The 17,725-nt window shown below is 44.2% G+C and overlaps 2 protein-coding genes across 2 annotated transcripts in view; one reads left to right on the forward strand and one right to left on the reverse strand.

Annotated features, from left to right (window-relative positions):
* RAB3IP (RAB3A interacting protein) overlaps positions 1–17,725 on the forward strand; it is a 167,626-nt gene that overhangs the window by 17,661 nt on the left and 132,240 nt on the right. The window lies entirely within an intron of this gene.
* BEST3 (bestrophin 3) overlaps positions 9,334–17,725 on the reverse strand; it is a 42,157-nt gene continuing 33,765 nt past the window's right edge. The window contains exon 10 of the mRNA XM_033409615.2: positions 9,334–10,584. Within this exon, the coding sequence (XP_033265506.1) occupies positions 9,654–10,584 (931 nt within the window). The 3' untranslated portion in view covers positions 9,334–9,653. The remainder of the gene's footprint in view (positions 10,585–17,725) is intronic.

The following is a 17,725-nucleotide window of genomic DNA, read 5'->3' on the forward strand; positions in this document are numbered from 1 at the left end:
TGCACTGTATCCATACACTTGTTTCAGGCTTTGACTAGTGGCAAAATACAATCCTAGATTGTAGACAAGAGTTTAAGCTTGTTTCAGTGAAGGCAGGGATCATGCAGGCAGGTTTGATTGCAGGGAAGGTGTTTACAGAGAAATAGGCTCTGGGGTTGGGCTATTCTTTAGGGAAACAATGTATTTGCCTCATAGTTTATGTACAGACCTGATTTTGCATCCTTCCTCTGCCCATTAACAGCTCTGTGACACGAGTACACTATTTCACTTCCCTGGACCTCAGTTACCTTATCTGTAAAACGAGCATAGTGACACCTCACAGTTTGTTAAGAGAACTAGATATGATAATGTACCTACAGCATTTAAACTGTAGCATTTGGCGCATAATACGTGTTCAATAAAAGCTGGCTCCCAAGGTTCCCCACTAGTCTCTGAAGGCTGTCAGTGGGGCTGCTCGAGTGGTTATGGCAATTGACTGCTCAACTACATACAGAAATTTCTGTCCTCCCCTAGTTCATTGTTTTTTGGATGCAGAATAGGGTAGTAGAATCAGTAATGCACCTTAGAGACCTGGGTTGAAATCCCAGATTGAAATTTTAACTGTTATGAAACCCTTGGCAAGTTATTTAACTTCTCTATTTCTTCCTACACAATGGGTAGTAGTACCTTGTGAGGGTTGATTGAAATGATGTATGTGAAACACGAGGCGCACCCCAAGTACCCAACAGGTGTTAATTCTCCTCTCGCTCGCCCCACTCCCCTTTTTGTTTCTTTCTGCCACTTGGGTCCATTTTTTTAATATTCATCGTGAACGTCTCTTCCTTCCTCCCTGTGTATAGAATCTTCAGAAATGTTATTGGAACCAGCCTTTGAGAGGGACCTTAAATCACTTAGTCCAACCACTCATTTCAGAGCTGAACAAGATGAAGTCCCAAGGTCTGAGTAACTTGATTGAGTCCACACAGCTAAGGTTGTGGTCGCATTTGACTGAGATTTTCAGTTTTCCTAACTTTAGATCCAGGTCTAATTTGGTTTATTCATTCATTCATTTTTTTCTTTATTTCAAGCATTCATTCAGCTAAGGTTTTTTTGTTTTGTTTTGTTTTGTTTGAGTCATTTCAGACACTGTTGTAAGCACGGGGATACACTGGTTGAATAAGACAGTGAATGGAGCTTACATCCCAGTGGGCAGGGCATGGCTGCCTCCTAGGACAGGTCAGCATATGCCCCGTTTCCACTCTGCCTACGAGGCTGACCTCTCACAGCTAAACCTGAACCTTCTTCCTTGGTATATAGCCTCTGAACGGGGACCAGGGAAGGCAAACTTATGTTGAAGACAGGTGAATGTGTCATTTAGGAACTGGCCTGTGTTCTCACATTCTTTCATAATGAAAGTAATCAGAATCCACTTTCACTGGCAAAAAATATGATTGATCCTTTGTTCGAAGGTGTTTTCTAATCTTGAAAAGTGCTTTTCCCTTTGGAGTTTGTAGGGTCCCCTGACCATGTGTATGAATAACAAGCTTATCATTAGTGTCAAGGATGCTGCCCATTTTGGAAAGCTTTGTTTCTTGAGGAATAATGAGAAGGTGAGATTAGTTCTTTTCTGAAACCATCTGCAACTGTCTCAAGCATGGCAGCTGATTCCTAAGGACAGGGCCTGGGTAGCAGTAAATACCTGACATCCACCATCTTTGAGCACAGCCTGTTACAGGAGAGTAAAGACAGACTGTGGGAAAGTCCCAAAGGCCCAGGGCAGTCTCAGCCAGTGAGACAAGTGATGCTGGCCTCCTAGCATAGCCCCTCCTCCTCTCCGATCCCGGGCCCTAAATATAGTTTGGTCGTGGACTCCACCACTGTGGATTCGATCCTGCCTCCTTCTGAGTGTGGAAGGGTTCCAGACTATCCCTGTGACACCATCACCTTTTCTTCTTTAACAAGAGCACCTTATGTATCAAGCTTTACTCTTGCAGTTTAATCTCAGCCTGATCAAAGAGATGGCCTATTTTTAGTGGGCTTTTGTGCAGAGGTGTGTCGGAAGAGTTTACACACTCCAGGCACCAAAGGGGAAAAATCACCAGTTGAAAGGTAACAAGAGGGGGATGCATTTAGGAGAACACTTTATTTAGTGGGGAGGAGCATGAGTTTTATGAGGCTAAGGGTCGGCTTTCTTTTTTCCCATTCATACCACTCTGTCTTTCAGTTCTCTCCATTGCTATTTTGTTTCAAACCAGTGCCTCTGATTTACAGGAAATATGTAGAACTTATTAGATGTAATTGTTTAGTAGGGAGTATTGGGGGGAAATTGGCTCACTCTATGGAGAAAAATAAACCAGATCCCTACCTAACATTATAAAGATAACAGAGGGCTTCCCTGGTGGCGCAGTGGTTGAGAGTCCGCCTGTCGATGCAGGGGACACGGGTTCATGCCCCGGGCTGGGCAGATCCCACATGCCGCGGAGCCTGCGTGTCCGGAGCCTGTGCTCCGCAACAGGAGAGGCCACAGCAGTGAGAGGCCCGCTTACCGCAAAAAAAACCCAAAAAACAAAAAAAATAACAGAAAAAAGGGTGGGAGAATATTGTGACATGATGTGGAGAAAGATTTCAAACAACTTTCAAAAACGTAAAACAAAAAAAAGGATGAACTTGATTATATCAAAGTTAAGGATTTCACAGCAAACAATACCATGGACGCTTTTAACAGACACACAAAAAACTGGAAAAGACTATTGCAACGTCCAAAATTAACAAGGGTCTGCTGTCGTTCTGGAATATAAAAGGGACTCCCAAAAACAAACAAGAAAGATATAGAATCCCCGTTAGATAAAAGGGCAAAGAATTTGAAAAGGCAGTTTTCAGAAGAGGAGTCCCCAAAGAATGAACAAGTATATGAAGAGATACTTGATGTCATTAATAACTCAGATAACTGTCATGCAGTAACCAGTAATGTATAATTGGCAGGTAAATGTCAGTTAAACAGCAAGTAGGTGCCACTTTACACTTGTTAGACTGGAAAAATTAGAAACCTAGGTGATGCCAGGCATGTGGTGGGGAAGGGGCAGTGGAGATACGATGTGCAGTTGGTGGGGGGCTGCCCCTCGGTGCCGTTATTCTGGAGCGCCATCTGGCAAGAGCGGTCAGGTTAAATATATTCCCACCCTGTGACCCAGTGACTCTGCTCATGGGTTTACACCCCAAAGAAACTCCTACGGGGCCATAAAGGAACGCCTCTGAGGTGCTTACTGTGGAGGGTGGGGGGTGGAGGCAACCTGGGGAGTGGATAAGTCAGCTCCCAGACATCTTAGACTGTGCCGGACTTAGAAGCAATGGATGAGACGTACACAGGGAACTTGGGAGGACCTTAAAACATGGTATGGAGTGAAAAACAAACCAACAAAGAAACAGATGAAGCCTACAGTATAAACATTTACAGAAGTTAAGAACACTTGCACACAAAACAGTAACACACCTTTTGTAAGACTGCAAATAAAGGGCTTTACATTAAACAAACTAAAATGGTTGGGAGGGGGAACAAGATTGGGGATGAAAGGAAGCAAACAGACATACAAACAAGCAAACGAGCTGAACTTCAGAGGGCATTTTGATATTTACCTAGACCTGCAGAAGAGAGTAGCAGATGGGTGAGGAGGGTGAGAGGGACAGATCGCCCACCCACCCAGTTTTAGCTGAAACTGTAGTTGCTAATGTTTCATGAATGATTATGAATAAAAGTCCAACTGGTGACATCATCCAGAACTGCACTAGCCCTCTGATGTTAGCCTCCTGGAAGTGCTGGAGAATGCATGAGGTGGAGGAATCCGTGAGTTTGCTTGGCCCATGGGGAGCAGGTATACTGATCCTACCCATTTTAACTATTTTCTACTGAAAAATAAAGTACCAGATTATCCATCTAGAAGATACGGTTTATTTCTTTGGTCCTAAGTAAGACATATATAAAGGCCAAAGCTGGATCAGGTGTCTATCCATGGTCTAGCAGTTTATTGGCACAAACCCTTGCATAATATTTGGCAAAATCTATTGTCACCCTTTATATAAGCTACATTCTCAGAAAATTATAGTCATGCTAGCAATAGTGTTCAATTAATCTTACTGGTAAGAGCCATCCAAGGAATTCTCTAAGGGTGAAACTCAGGGTTTCCATCCAGTTTTTCGGGATTTGACATATCAGATCCTTTAGCATCGAGGGAGGAATGGTGATTAGTTCATAGCTTGTACACAGAATAAGAATTTCACCAGTTGCTGGGTTCATCTGTTCTCTTTTAGTTCTATTTCTTTCTCTGGATTATCTCTCTTCATTAATCTCCTTGGTGGTTGTCTCATTTACACCTTCCTGTTGGCCTAAGTCAGATTTCCCAATCTGATTATTTTTGGGCTCCACAGTTGTTGTGCCTGTCTGTCCTGTGCATTGCAGGATGTTTAGCAACATCCCTGGCCTCTATCCACTAGATGCCAGTAACGCTCCCCAGTGTGACAACCCAGAATGTCTCCAGACATTGCCAAATGTTTCCTGGGTACAAAAGTGCCTCAGGTTAATAACCATTAACTAGACAAAGAACTTGGAACACATCAGCATTTCTGTATAAAAGGTATTTTAGAAATGTTCTTATCCTCTTTCAGGAGACAAGATACAGCATTCCTTTTGCTGCTTCTGTTATGTAAATATCTAAAACTAGAAGTTCAGAAAAGATGGTTCCAGGGAACCATCTGGCCAAATCTACTTGTGGTGAAAGGAAGAGTTGGGCCCATTTTCTGAACTAATTCAGAAACAAAACACAAAAACTGACTCTCCACACATTGTTAACAGGGTACTTAGGGCAAATGTGTTTTTTGTGCCTCTGTTTTCCAGGGTAATTGCTTCCGTTTTCTTTTTGCCACATCTAGGGTTCTCTAAGATTTGCAATAGGAGAACAATTCTGGTATTCTTGAATTGGTTCCTTTGACTCAATAGCCACTGCCATAAATACTGTCTTAAAAATTAGGGTTCACAGAAAGCATGCGAGGGGACTTCCCTGGTGACACAGCGGTTAAGAATCCACCTGCCAATGCAGGGGACATGGGTTCGAACTCTGGTCCGGGAAGATCCCACATGCCGCGGAGCAACTAAGCCCGTGCACCACAACTACTGAGCCTGTGCTCTAGAGCCTGTGAGCCACAACTACTGAGCCCACGAGCCACAACTACTGAGCCCGCGTACCACAAATACTGAAACCTGGGCTCCTAGAGCCTGTGCTCCGCAACAAGAGAAGCCACCACATGAGAAGCCCACACACTGCAACGAAGAGTAGCCCCCGCTTGCTGCAACTAGAGAAAGCCCGCGCGCAGCAACGAAGACACAACACAGCCAAAAATAAAGAAATAAATAAATTTATGAAAAAAGGAAAGAAAGCATGTGAAAGGATTGAGGATCTACCTGAGAGTATTCCATAAGACAAAATGAGGAAGATCCTTGCTTATTCCTATTGATACCACAGCACTTCAGAAAATGACTGATGTTGATCAGATAGATGATGATTGTGAAGAGGAAAAGGAATTAGATTCTAAACTGGCTCCTGCTTAGGAATTTTTTACAGTTGTAGTTATTATTCCCCCTTAACTGATATAGGACCAGGTTTAGGGAGATTAGATGCCCTAAGAGGGTCCTCCAACTGCAAACCAGAGGTGCTAAATCCTCTAGAATTATAGTGGAAAGAACAAAGGCAATTGATTTTTTTTCTAGTTCCATATTTTGATTGAGGAGATTAATACGTAAAATGGGTAAGGAGCAGAATTTATCACCATGATGATGAGGCCGGCTTTTGTGGGGAGTGAAGGTTTGAGAAAAACGCTGGAGAAAAGGAAGATGTGGTAGACATTGGGAAGCATATGAAACAAAACAAAAATAGACGCCCAAAGAGAAGTGGCAAGCTGTCTGAATGAAAGAGCTCAGCAGCCTGGAGAACAGGGGATCCCGATAAGCAAATTACTCAAGTGGAAAGGGAGAAAAGGATGCCTTTTCTCTGCAGTTCGTGGTGAATCCACGGGGGCATCAATTCCCAGTTGGGCCAGTCACCTACACAGTGCTGCCTGGGGCTCCCCGCCTTTTCACATAAACTCCCTCAGCTCCTCATGCGGCCAGTGAGGTGGGGCAGAGAAGAGCCCATTTCACAGATAAGGATAGGAGAGATAGAGGAGGGGGCCTTGTTCAAGTTCACAAAGCCACTCAGAGGGAAGTCACACACCGGGTTTCTCATCCTCATTCCATCACACCACATGGCTGCCTGGGCTCAGCAGACTTTATGATGAGAAGGTCTTAGAACAATGAATGAGGATTGAATTAATTTCTCTGGAGAAGGAGGAAGCTAGAGGGGAAACAGTAAATAAGAGGGGTGTATAGTTGAGTGAGTCTTTTCTTTAAACTAATGGTAAATTATATATTTCTCCATTCTATTGAAAATATGTTTTCCAAAGCTTAGCTGAACTGGGCTGCAATGGATGCCTGGAGCTGTGGAGGCGATGCCCCAAGAAATAGACGGTACCGTTAAAGAGGGGAGAGAGTAACCTTCTTTGTTCTGGAGGGGCAGTCATCCCTAAATTCTTGGATGACAGAGAAAAAGCTCCTGGGCTTTTATCTTTGCTGACCTGGGGATCCTGGCATCAGGGCAGAGTCATCATCTCTGGAGAACAGAGAGAGAATGCAGTAAGTAGGGCTTGGCCTCATTGCACCTCTGGCTTGTGGATTACGTTTAATGCAGAGCAGAGATGAGCCTGTTCTTGGAATGGATGAGCCCAAACGACTAAGCCGCTGGACGTTGTGACCATTCATCCAGCGGGTGGAAGTTTCCAGAGCTCAGGAGAAGATGGGCTAGGCAGGCAATACAATCAGTCACAGGAGAAGAAATCATTTTGTTTTTGCAACTTCAGTCTGCATTGGGTAAAAACTCATGTAAGAGTGAAGAGAGAATTTCTTCATCTGATCTGGGCAACTGCTGGCTTGAATTTATAGCTGAATTCAACCACCTGGGCTCATTGAATGAGCCATTATTCAGTTTTCAGTGCAAGGAGGAAATAGAGGCCACCTCAAATTTTGATGAAATATTGAGGAAATTAAATAATTCTTTGGACAAAGATGCATAAGGGATGGAGGGAAGCAGAGATAAATGAACTCTCCCGGTCCTCCACAAAATGTATGATTCTATTTGTGTATAATATCTCACTTTGGATTTAGGAACACAAATTGATTATATTTCAAAAGCAGCTAAGTAGAAACTTATTTGAATTTGAGCAATAGATAAAGCCAAAGAGAAGAGAATAGAAGATTTCAGTTGAAACATCCAAGAAAATAGTGTTAGGAGGCTGGGAGAAGGTTAGGGTTCCTGCGTTTTAGCAGCGTTGCATTGGGGCCTGATTGCATAGTCCATATATAATGCTCCAGGAACATGGGTGCCTTTCCCAGGTGCTAACACTATTGACCAACACAGAGAACCATCAACGTAGAGCATTTCTTCCAACATTATTACCTTTTAGTCCTTTGAGAAAAATTAGTTCAAGAAAATGTCATTGCTGTCATGTAGCTGGGATGGCCCAGTTGGATGCAATGTCTTGTAAAAATGTGCTAATGTTATAGCACATGATAACATTGCATAATGAGAGGAGCTGGGGAAGGAAGGAGAGGGTTCTGCTAACTTTCATCTGTCAGAAAAATGAAGAGGACCATGGCTAGGCTTCAAGTTGGAGCACTGCCCTCCTGTACACATGCATATAAGGTCCAGGTGGACTTAAGCAGGGAGGACCCAGAAAGGCCTCCAAGGCTGGAGAGACTTAGGCCTGGCTCCCGTGGGGCATCCTCCGGAATTCTGGGCAAATTGCTGGTAGATTCAGGGCCCTACAGAGAGCACAGCATTGTCGAAGTGCACTGGACAAGAGTGTGGGCTCTTGAGTCAGATAAACCTGGGCTTGAACCCAAGCCCTGCCACTTCCTAGCTATGTGATTTTAGTCAAATTACTTCTCTAAAGCCTCTGTTTTCTTCATCTTTAAAATGGAGATAGGGACTTCCCCGGTGGTCCAGTGGTTAAGACTCTGCGCTTCCACTGCAGGGGGGTGTGGGTTTGATCCCAGTCGGGGGAACTAAGATCCCACCTGCCGCGCGGCCAAAAAGAAAAATAATAATAATAAAGAAAGCATTGGTCTGCTAAGGTATATTATTTGGATAAAAGAATAACAACTAACATTGAGAAATGAAAGACTCTTTTAAAAAATAATAAAGTAAAATAGAGATAATAGTATATCAATTCATAGGGTTCCTGCGAGGATTAGTGGGATTATCTGTTTTTACATGCTATTGTGAACACTCAATAAGTGGTAGCAATTAGGGCTATTTTGTTTTTGAGCTCGTAGTCAAGCTTCATCATATGACAGAAATAGTGAGAGCAGCACTCATTAGCATGGCCTTCCAGTTAAAGTTGGGAGCTGCCAACAAACAGCCACCCAGGAGCTCCTTGGAGGAAGTTAGTCAATGTCCCATCCCCATCATACAGTCCTGGACCCCCTTAACCTCCCAGCTCCAATACCCTACTTCATCCCAAACAACCTGGCAGACACAGTAACTGGTCCCATGTCATGACACGATGGGGATTTTTCTTTAAGAGTCTGAGTGGAACAGTTTGTTATTTGGTTATTGGTTATTTGTTATTTGGAAACCTTGTTATTTGGTTCCATAGCATTTGGTTATGCAGGTCTCATGCCCTCGTGGCTTCTCCGGTGTTCAAGACCTAAGAGTGGAGGCAGAGAGAGACGGACACGGCTGAGAGGGCATGGGGGACACAGCAGGTCCCATGCCCCTTTCCTCGAGGCTGGGAGGAGCCCGGCTGCATTTACTGACACTTTGATCGCTCTGTAGGAGGCTTTGCCAATGCCTCGTGCTTTTAAAACTGTGGCAAGAAGTAAGCAACAGAGTTGGCAGGAGAAAATGTTACAGCCTGAAAGGTGGGACGGATGAGAATCACCGGAGAAGGAGCAAGACTAGGGGGACGAGAAGAACAATAGGATGAGGGAATAAAGGGGGAAGAGAGAAAAATGAAGTCCGGGAGGTCGGAGGTCGGAAAGGAAATTGAAGGGAGATGGAGCTTCCTGATGCTGATGAGGCTTAAGAATTAGGAAAGATAAGAGTTATAGAAAGTGGAGTGAGATGGTTAGAAAGCCTCAAACAAGGAATCAGCATTAGGAAGGGGCTTTTGAGGCATCGTATGATCCATCTGCCTGTCTTTATAACTGAAGGAAAGAAGAAAGGGAAAAAAAAAAGGGAAGAGAGAATCCTTTGTTTCTCTATTGGCAAAACTAGGGGATTGGACCATGATCTATAAAGCCCTTTGCAAAGCTAACAATCTATGAATTTATAAGGCGTATATATTTATATATTTAAGGTTCCTTATTTGGTTAAGATACCTCACTGTGGTCTGCGTAACTTCCATGAAAGTCACTTTGTAGTGGGTGGCGTGAATGTGTTTGATTTTCTCAGGTCTCAGAAAGTCAGGATCATAATGCCCTTCAAAGTTTTAAGTAGCTTATACGGTATGATCATTTAAAAAAAAATTGACCAGCCCCCAGGGATGTTCTGGAACTAATACTTGAACTTTTGGGAAAGTAAGAATCTAGGCTAGAGCCAGGTCCTAGAACTTTCTGGCCTTCCTTTGGGTGACTCCTCCGTTTGCTCGTGGTTAAACTCTATGATATCCGTTTCCTTGGTGTCCAGGTTTTCTATTAAATACAGCACATCAGGAGAGACTCGAGAACCAGCCACAATGTTGATTCCACCGGTCTCTGAGGATGTTTCTGTGTCAAGTAAAGGAACTGGCTCAGGGCTCACGGGATCCGGACTTAGGCCTGCCAGGGAGGTGCGGCTGGACTCCACCAACCTCGGGAGGCTCCACCTTTCTGGGGACTTGTCACTCTCATGAGGGTCCTCCTCAGAGGCAAACTGGAGGAGGTTTCTCTCAGCTTTGGCTGGAACAGTCTGGGAACTGGGGTCCCTAGAAGGTGCCCCTTTCTCTGAGGGGAACGGGACTGACCCCACAGGGTCCTCCTGCTGCCCAGTCCTGCTCGGCTGAACCCCAGTGAAGTCAGAGCTCTGGATAGAGGCCATGGAGTCGTGGTGGTCGTCCTCTGCCCTGGACACTGCCGCTTCGGCTGCTGTGACCAGTACCTCAGGGACCCGCGGCGGTTTGGTGGGGTAGCCCCTCACACTGGACGGTGGAGTCAGGCTGGCCTGTCGGAGGGTGGGCAGCTCTCCCAGGCTGGCGTGCAGCTTGGGGCTCCCCTCTGGGGTGCAGGGGTGCTTCCAGGTGGCTGAGGCATGGTGGGGACTTCTCGAGGGCACGTGCAGCAGGTCCCTGGCTGGGCTGAGGTCGCCCGGGGGTAAGAACGTGGAGCTGTCGCTGGCCTGTCTCCTGTAGCTTCTCCTCCTGGGGCTGGAGGCGCGTTCGTGGGTGCTCAGGAACCTCTTGACTCTTCCGATCATGGAGCGGCGATGGCCATGCTTCTCGTAATCCCACAGCCAGTCCTCGCCAGGCAGGTCAGACCCCGACAGCCTGAAACACACAAGGACAAAATGCAGGCAGAGCAGCTTCAGGGGCCTAACTTTGTGTTGGGGCCAGAGGCTCAAAGGTAAGGACTGAGTTCGGTATTTTCACATTACAGATTTTGAAAGGGAGGAGGGAGGGGGACTTTAACTGGAGATAATCTAGCAGAGGTTCTCAAACTTTTGGGTCACTGGACCCTTTTAAACTTCTAAAAAATTACTGAGTACCCTGGCGAGATTTGTTTATGTGGTTATAGCTATTGCTATTTACTGTGTGAGAAATGATGACTGAGGAATATGAAAAAGCACAAGAATGTGCAAGCACTCATTCCATTAACTAAGTGATGACATCACTACATAGCCTCTGGAAAATTCTACCGTACCCTCACAAAAGGACAAGAGTGAAAAAGGCAGATAAGTTTCATGTTATTATGAAAATACTTTTGACCTTAAGGACTTGGGTCTTGGGGTCTTGGTTCTTGCGGATTTCCAGAGGTCCCCAGCCCATATTTTGAGAATCACTGATCTAGAGACTTAGACGTTGAAAAAAAAAAAAGATATAGTATGTGTTCTTTCTCCCTTGTTACAGGTGAACTAAAGTCATGTTTTCCCAGGACCCATATAACCCCCCAAAACAATGGATCACAGCTAAATTCAAGACAGTCCAAACAACAGCTAACATTTACCGACTATGCACCTTCCATGTATTAATTCATTCAATTATCACAGTAATCGTGTATGTTAGTATCATTATTATTCACATTCTGCAGGTGAGGAAACTGAGGCCCTGAGAGATTCATTAAGGCCATGTAGCTAATGAGGGCTAAACCCAGAAGTCTGATTCCAGAGCCTTTGTTCTTAATCTCTTCTATATAAAGTCTGCTATGTAGGTGTCAAGAGATGAGGTAGAGCCAGGGGCAAAATAATGTGTAAAATACAGTCCTTGCCCAGAGGTCATTTGCTGACATTCCTGGTCCATGCTTTGCACTTCTGTACTTGTGGGAAAGAGTACATCCATGAAGGTGATGTGGACTCGCAATGCACTTGGGCTCCGCTGGTGATTAAGTCTGATGGATTTGTTATTGCTAAGAATATCCTGCTGAATTTTTAACATTTCAGACATAAAACAAATAATCCTCCCTTTTTTTTTTTTTTTTTTGCGGTACGCGGGCCTCTCACTGCTGTGGCCTCCCCCGCTGCGGAGCACAGGCTCCGGACGCACAGGCCCAGCGGCCATGGCTCACGGGCCCAGCCACTCCGCGGCATGTGGGATCCTCCTGGACCGGGGCACGAACCCGTGTCCCCCACATCAGCAGGCAGACTCTCAACCACTGCGCCACCAGGGAAGCCCCAATCCTCCCATTTTTAATCTTCTCATTCAAGGCTGAGATAAAAGGATAACTGAGAAAACAGTAAGGGATGTTGGTTAGTAAGGCAGGCTCCTGCCTCAGATTCTGTGGTTATTTGTCTCACATCTCTGTGGATATACAGTCTTAACGAAGTTCCAAGAGAAAATGCTTAAAGCCCTGCCCGTGATCAGGCCAGCCTAGTCCAGTGTTCGCACTGACATCCATGGTGACAAGATGCTTTAACCAGGTGCATTTTATGGGACATAAAGGGAAAACTTGGAACAGCGTAATATTGGTGTAACCTGAAAGGGCAAAGTGAGCAGCCAAAGAAAACGTTGTTCCTCCATGTGTATGAATAAAAGATGGATGATTGAGATGATTAACTGGCTAAATGTCCCGGGATAGCATTCGGTTACAACCTTGTGCTGTTATTCTAAAGCCTCGGCAGTGCCCTTGGCTACCAGATAGCCTTCTGGCCCACCTTCCACTGTTCACGGCTCGGATTCTGTTACATTGACTTGAGAAACGCAGACTCATGCTTCAGCAGCCTTGGTGACGCTGCTTGTTGCATTTCATTAGGTCAGATCTCCAGTCACACTTCAGGAACCCATTTCGTTACGGAGGACACCAGAGCAGTTGGTCACTAAGATTGCTGTGCCGGATGTGCTCTGGGAATCCGAGGTGGAGCTGGCAGTGTCTCTTTATAGGACAGGCCTCTGTCCTCCATTTGGGATCTTCACTTTTTATTTGGGATTTGCCTTCCTTAATTACTCTTTAAGCCACACAACCTTGTAAGAATGACAGAATCTTCTAGGAAAAAAATGTTTGTATTACGGTTACTTCAAAACTTCGTGAACCCTAAGGAAAAAACTTTCTAACTATGCACTGATGTAGTGGATATGTACACTCAACTGAGGCAAAGGATTAAGGCCTTGGGTCACACACTGGAGAAAAACAAACCAGTTGCAGAGAGCAAACAGGCCAGTGCTCTTGCTGATGTTCTACTGATTCACCCACCGACGTCGGGCAGGACTGCCCATGAGGTCCTATTGCACCTTCCTGCCTCTGAGACTGTGGTGTGGACGCGTGAGATTTATCCACATAGCCAGCTAAATGCATTGAGCATCTGCCATGAACACATTTGTTGCATTAAGTTCTGTATAACATAGTTTAGAAGGAGGAAGAAGGCATGTATATAAATAGCTAAATTGGGGGCAAAGTAAGTTGTTGAGCTGGTCTTTGACACTGCAAAGGAAACAGATAAGCAGAGAAGGGACAGAATATTGCAGGTGGAAGAAGTGACTTGAGAAAATTAGACAGCAGGGAACTTCAGGTGTTTGTGAGGAATGGGAAATACTTGGATTAGTGTACAGAATAGTGTCAGGCATAAAACTGGTAGCCTTGGACTGCGTCATGAAGAGTCTTATATACCAGGTAGAGGGATTAGGGCTTTCCCCCAGAGGCAGTGGGCAGCTGTGGGTTGTCTTTGCGAGTGGAGGGCATAACTAGAATTGTGTCATTTGGTAGTCGTGTCCAAGTGGGAAAAGCTACATGGAAAGCAACACTGTTGAATGTTCTCATCCAGAAATGTTTTGGATAAGAAACATGACTTGGGAACTTTCTTTCTTTCTTTTTTTTAAATAAATAAATAAATAAATTTATTTATTTAAAAAAAAACAAGAAAACTGGGAAAGGCAAAGGAGAGAATTAAGAGACAAGAGACAGGTCTTGGCAGGGTGAACATTTTTAAAGGGTTATTAAGAAATAAGGCAAATAAAATGAATATTGATAGGAATGAAGCAAAGAGGAAAATGAGAGGAGAGAAGGACTTCCCTGGCGGTCCAGTGGCCAAGACTCCGCTGTTCCACTGCAGGGGGCATGGGCTCAATCCTTGGTCGGGATCCCGCATCCCACATCCCACATGACGTGTGGCACGGCAAAAAAACAAAACAAAACAAAAATCAGGGGGCTAGCAACCTGGGAGAAGGCGAACGTGAGTCCCAGAACCAGCTCTGGAGATTCTGCTTGGCCATGAAAGTTTTTAAAGGGGAAAAAGGGGAGGTAATCTCAATGACTTGGGAACTTTCCACACCATTAGTCAGAAAGACCCATTAGTGGGTCTTTGGAAGAACACTTGGTGGTCTGTGATCTGGGGGGGCAGTTTTCTGAATCTCATGCTGGAGTGATGAAGGAAGTCCTCGAGCTCTTCACGCTATCAAAGTGCAGAAGTGAAACTCCCCAGCGTGACAGACCTAATGACCTTTCTTCCAAATGTTTCTGTGATGGAGGTTTCATTGCCAACACACAAGACCCATCTCCTTTCTCTGGTTCCCAATATGACAGCAGAAACTGAGGTTTGAGGACAAAATGGTTTAAGGCTGAAAACATGCAGAATAGAATACATTAAAGATTATTTTTTTCCCAGTTGAAAGGATGTACCTTTTAGGTCCTTTGAGACTTTCTGCTCCTCCTTATTTGATTTCTATTTTATTTTATTATATTTTAAAGGGAACTTTATTATTTTTATTTATTTATTTTTGGCTGCGTTGGGTCTTCATTGCTGCACATGGGCTTCTCTAGTTGCAGCAAGCAGGGGCCACTCTTCGTTGTGGTGCGCGGGCTTCTCATTGCAGTGGCTTCTCTTGTTGCGGAGCACGGGCTCTAGGCGCGCGGGCTTTAGTAGTTGTGGCACGAGGGCTCAGTAGTTGTGCACGGGCTTAGTTGCTCTGTGGCATGTGGGATCTTCCCGGGCCAGGGATTGAACCCGTGTCCTCTGCATTGGCAGGTGGGTTCTTAACCACTGTGCCACCAGGGAAGCCCCTTATTTGATTTTTAAAGACCTTTAGTATAGGATTAGTACAATCCTGAGGTCCAAATATAACACCACTTAAAATGCCCCAAAACAATTATAGCAGAAACATTGTATGATAGAATGTAAGCACCCTCATTATATTGCTATATTTTAGAGAAGATCAGCTGAAAAACCTAGGTCTGATGTTCTGGAATTCACTCAGACTGAGATAGGCAGGTAATTAGAGACTGGAGGATGTGCATGGAAAGTGCCATGCAGCCATTAGTGTCCAGCAGGTGGAATTTGAGAATTGCCTCTGTGGTGAGGAGAATGATTTATTTCGGGGGCTTGCAGAGCCAGGTTTACTGCTGCCTAGGCTGACCCCAGCTGTATGACCTTCGGAGAGTCACTTAACCTCCCTGTGGCTTAGCATCATACTTGAGTACAACAATACTTACTTTACCTGCTTTGCAAGGGTGTTTGGAAGTTCAAAAGGAATAATATACATGGAAACGCTTTGAAAAGTAGACGATATAAAAAGGACTCTGTCAATGACTGGCACACTTTCAGAGATGGTTTCCAAATCATCATCGACTACGCATGGTTAGAGGAAATAATAGTGTCTGTCCAAAAGTCACTCCCTTTTCTCCTTCAAGCGTGTCCTTTAAAAATGCTGCTACACCTCGAAGCTGCCACCTAACAATTAACATGTTGGAAGGGATGACTCCAACAGTTGTTTATTGATGAGACTAGGGTACTGAGTAGGTGGAGGGGAAATATAGGATGGGAGGAAGCTGGGTTTTTTGAGAGAAAGAAGATAAGACCAGTCAGGTGGTGGCACAATATACATCATCAATGCAGAAAAAGTGAGAATGAGAAAGGTTGTGGCACGTATTGGGCTATTTGTGAAAGGGAGGAGAAGTGTACGTGGCGGGAGAGAGAATAGATCACGTTAAGCTCGGCGGGCTAGTTGGTTCTAGTTGAGTCTGGAAGGAGGCAGAGCATGCATTATTTCTACAGGTCAAATCGATGTCAGGATTGGGATGTGTTCTGATTTCAATCTCAAGTGTTAAAAAAAGACCCCCAATTTTCAAGATGCCTATTGAGCACCTACAAACCGTCAACCCCTCAGTCTCCCTTGCCAATGACTAATGTCTGAGGGCTCCAGCAGCTGTGATTTAATTAAGGCCTCTTGAAAAGATGCTTGGATGCTCAGGGGTGCAGAAGAATACTTGTCACCTCCTGTTACCATAACAAAGAGGCAGGACACAGGACTGTGGAAGATGGCTGTAATGTATTTTTTTCAAAGCAAGCTTTTTGCAAAGGAAACCCCTTCTCATTAGTGTGATCAAGTAACTATAGAGCTTCAAAGACTGAAGAATAAAACTAGATGATCCTTGTCTTTCCTTCTCTGTGGCCACTTTTAAAGTGGAATTTTGACAATTTAAATTCCAATGATAGGTCATTTTAACAGAACTGAAATGAGGAATTTAGGAAAATGATACTTAATACGATGAATTCTACTTCTCACATCAGATTTATTGTTTTCAAATTGTTTGTGTACTCAAAGTCAGGCGGCTGCCTTGGAGGAAGCCAGTAATTGCCTGAAAATCCGTCGGGGCAGAGGCACATGTGCAGGAGCCTTTATTCATGGACAAAGCAAAATGTACTCTTCAAACCCATTAGAGGCACACACTGTAATTTTTAACCTTCTACGCTACAGAATCACTGTCAAAGCTGTAGCCAGGGATTTATAAAATGAGTAAATAACCCTCATGCTAAGCTGGGAGGGGCGGGCTGAGTGTTGTGAGAAAACTCCAGTGGACAGAACGTTGTATCCACCCAGCAACACTCCTCCCCGAGCCCCTTCCCCCAGCGCCCTGCCCCACCGGCTAGGAAAGAGTTTCAAGCTGTGGAGCATCAGTGGAGGTTGTTGAGGCCAGAGAGCTGGACACCACCTACCCGCTGCCTCTCTGTTGCCTCTCTGATAGTTTGGACCAAGGATTATGGCAAATCTGGTTAAAGAACAAGCATATCTAGCCTCACATTACCATTATTCTCACCTGGCCTCCATTGGCTGTCACAAAAAGAAATTGTGGCCCAAAGTTAAAGTCCCCACCTTTCCGTACTCTTGTATCCTATGAGAGTTTTGTCAGAAAAGGAAAGTAAGCCATCTATACCTCTCATACCACTTAGAAGGTGAAAACTAAGCACCAGTGGTGACCCCATGCCGGTAAATGAAAGAATCCCTGAGCAAGTTCTAAAATTATGAACTTAATGCACATTCATCTCCTTGGGAGTTTCCATCTCTCCTTTCCCTTCTGGTACATTAAGTAAAAATCAATGTTCCAAGAATACGTTTTTGTAGAAGTTAGTGATTCAGAATTTGAGATATTTTTGGCTGTTTATGGCACAAGCGTGCAATAGTGTGTGTGTGTGTGTGTGTGTGTGTGTGTGTGTATATATATAATCAGACTATGTTTTTTCTTGTAAAGTTAAAATATTTGAATATAGTTGGCTAAGAAGGGATTACTGAATAAAACATCCATCTAGAAATATAGTTAACCACACTTTAATAAAGTCTTTGCTTGCTTGAAAATGTATTTTGATATATTTGAAGTATTATGTCACTAAGAATACTTCTGACTGTACTGTAAAATCCTAAATGCTTTGTGCACATTAAATACATATACGTTTCACTGCAAAAAAAGTACTGTATTATTTCTACATATTCTTAGGACCGTGGGAATGAAGATAGATACGTAAAAGTCATTATTTCTGGGTATGTGGTTGTAGTTTCACAGAACCAAATAAATCTTAACTTCCTCAACCCCTAACCAGGAGGGACTCTTACAAAAATTTGAATGTTACTCCTCTTTGTTAAGTGGATCCTTAATTCACATACCCATTCCTTAAGATCACTACCAACGTGAGGAAATTTTGACATATTTGAACCATGGCAGAAAGGCCAATAATACAACAGTGTTTTATGAACTGGACTGCAGTCAGCA

This window comes from Orcinus orca, chromosome 11 (assembly GCF_937001465.1).
Source record: "Orcinus orca chromosome 11, mOrcOrc1.1, whole genome shotgun sequence".
Lineage (NCBI taxonomy): Eukaryota > Metazoa > Chordata > Mammalia > Artiodactyla > Delphinidae > Orcinus > Orcinus orca.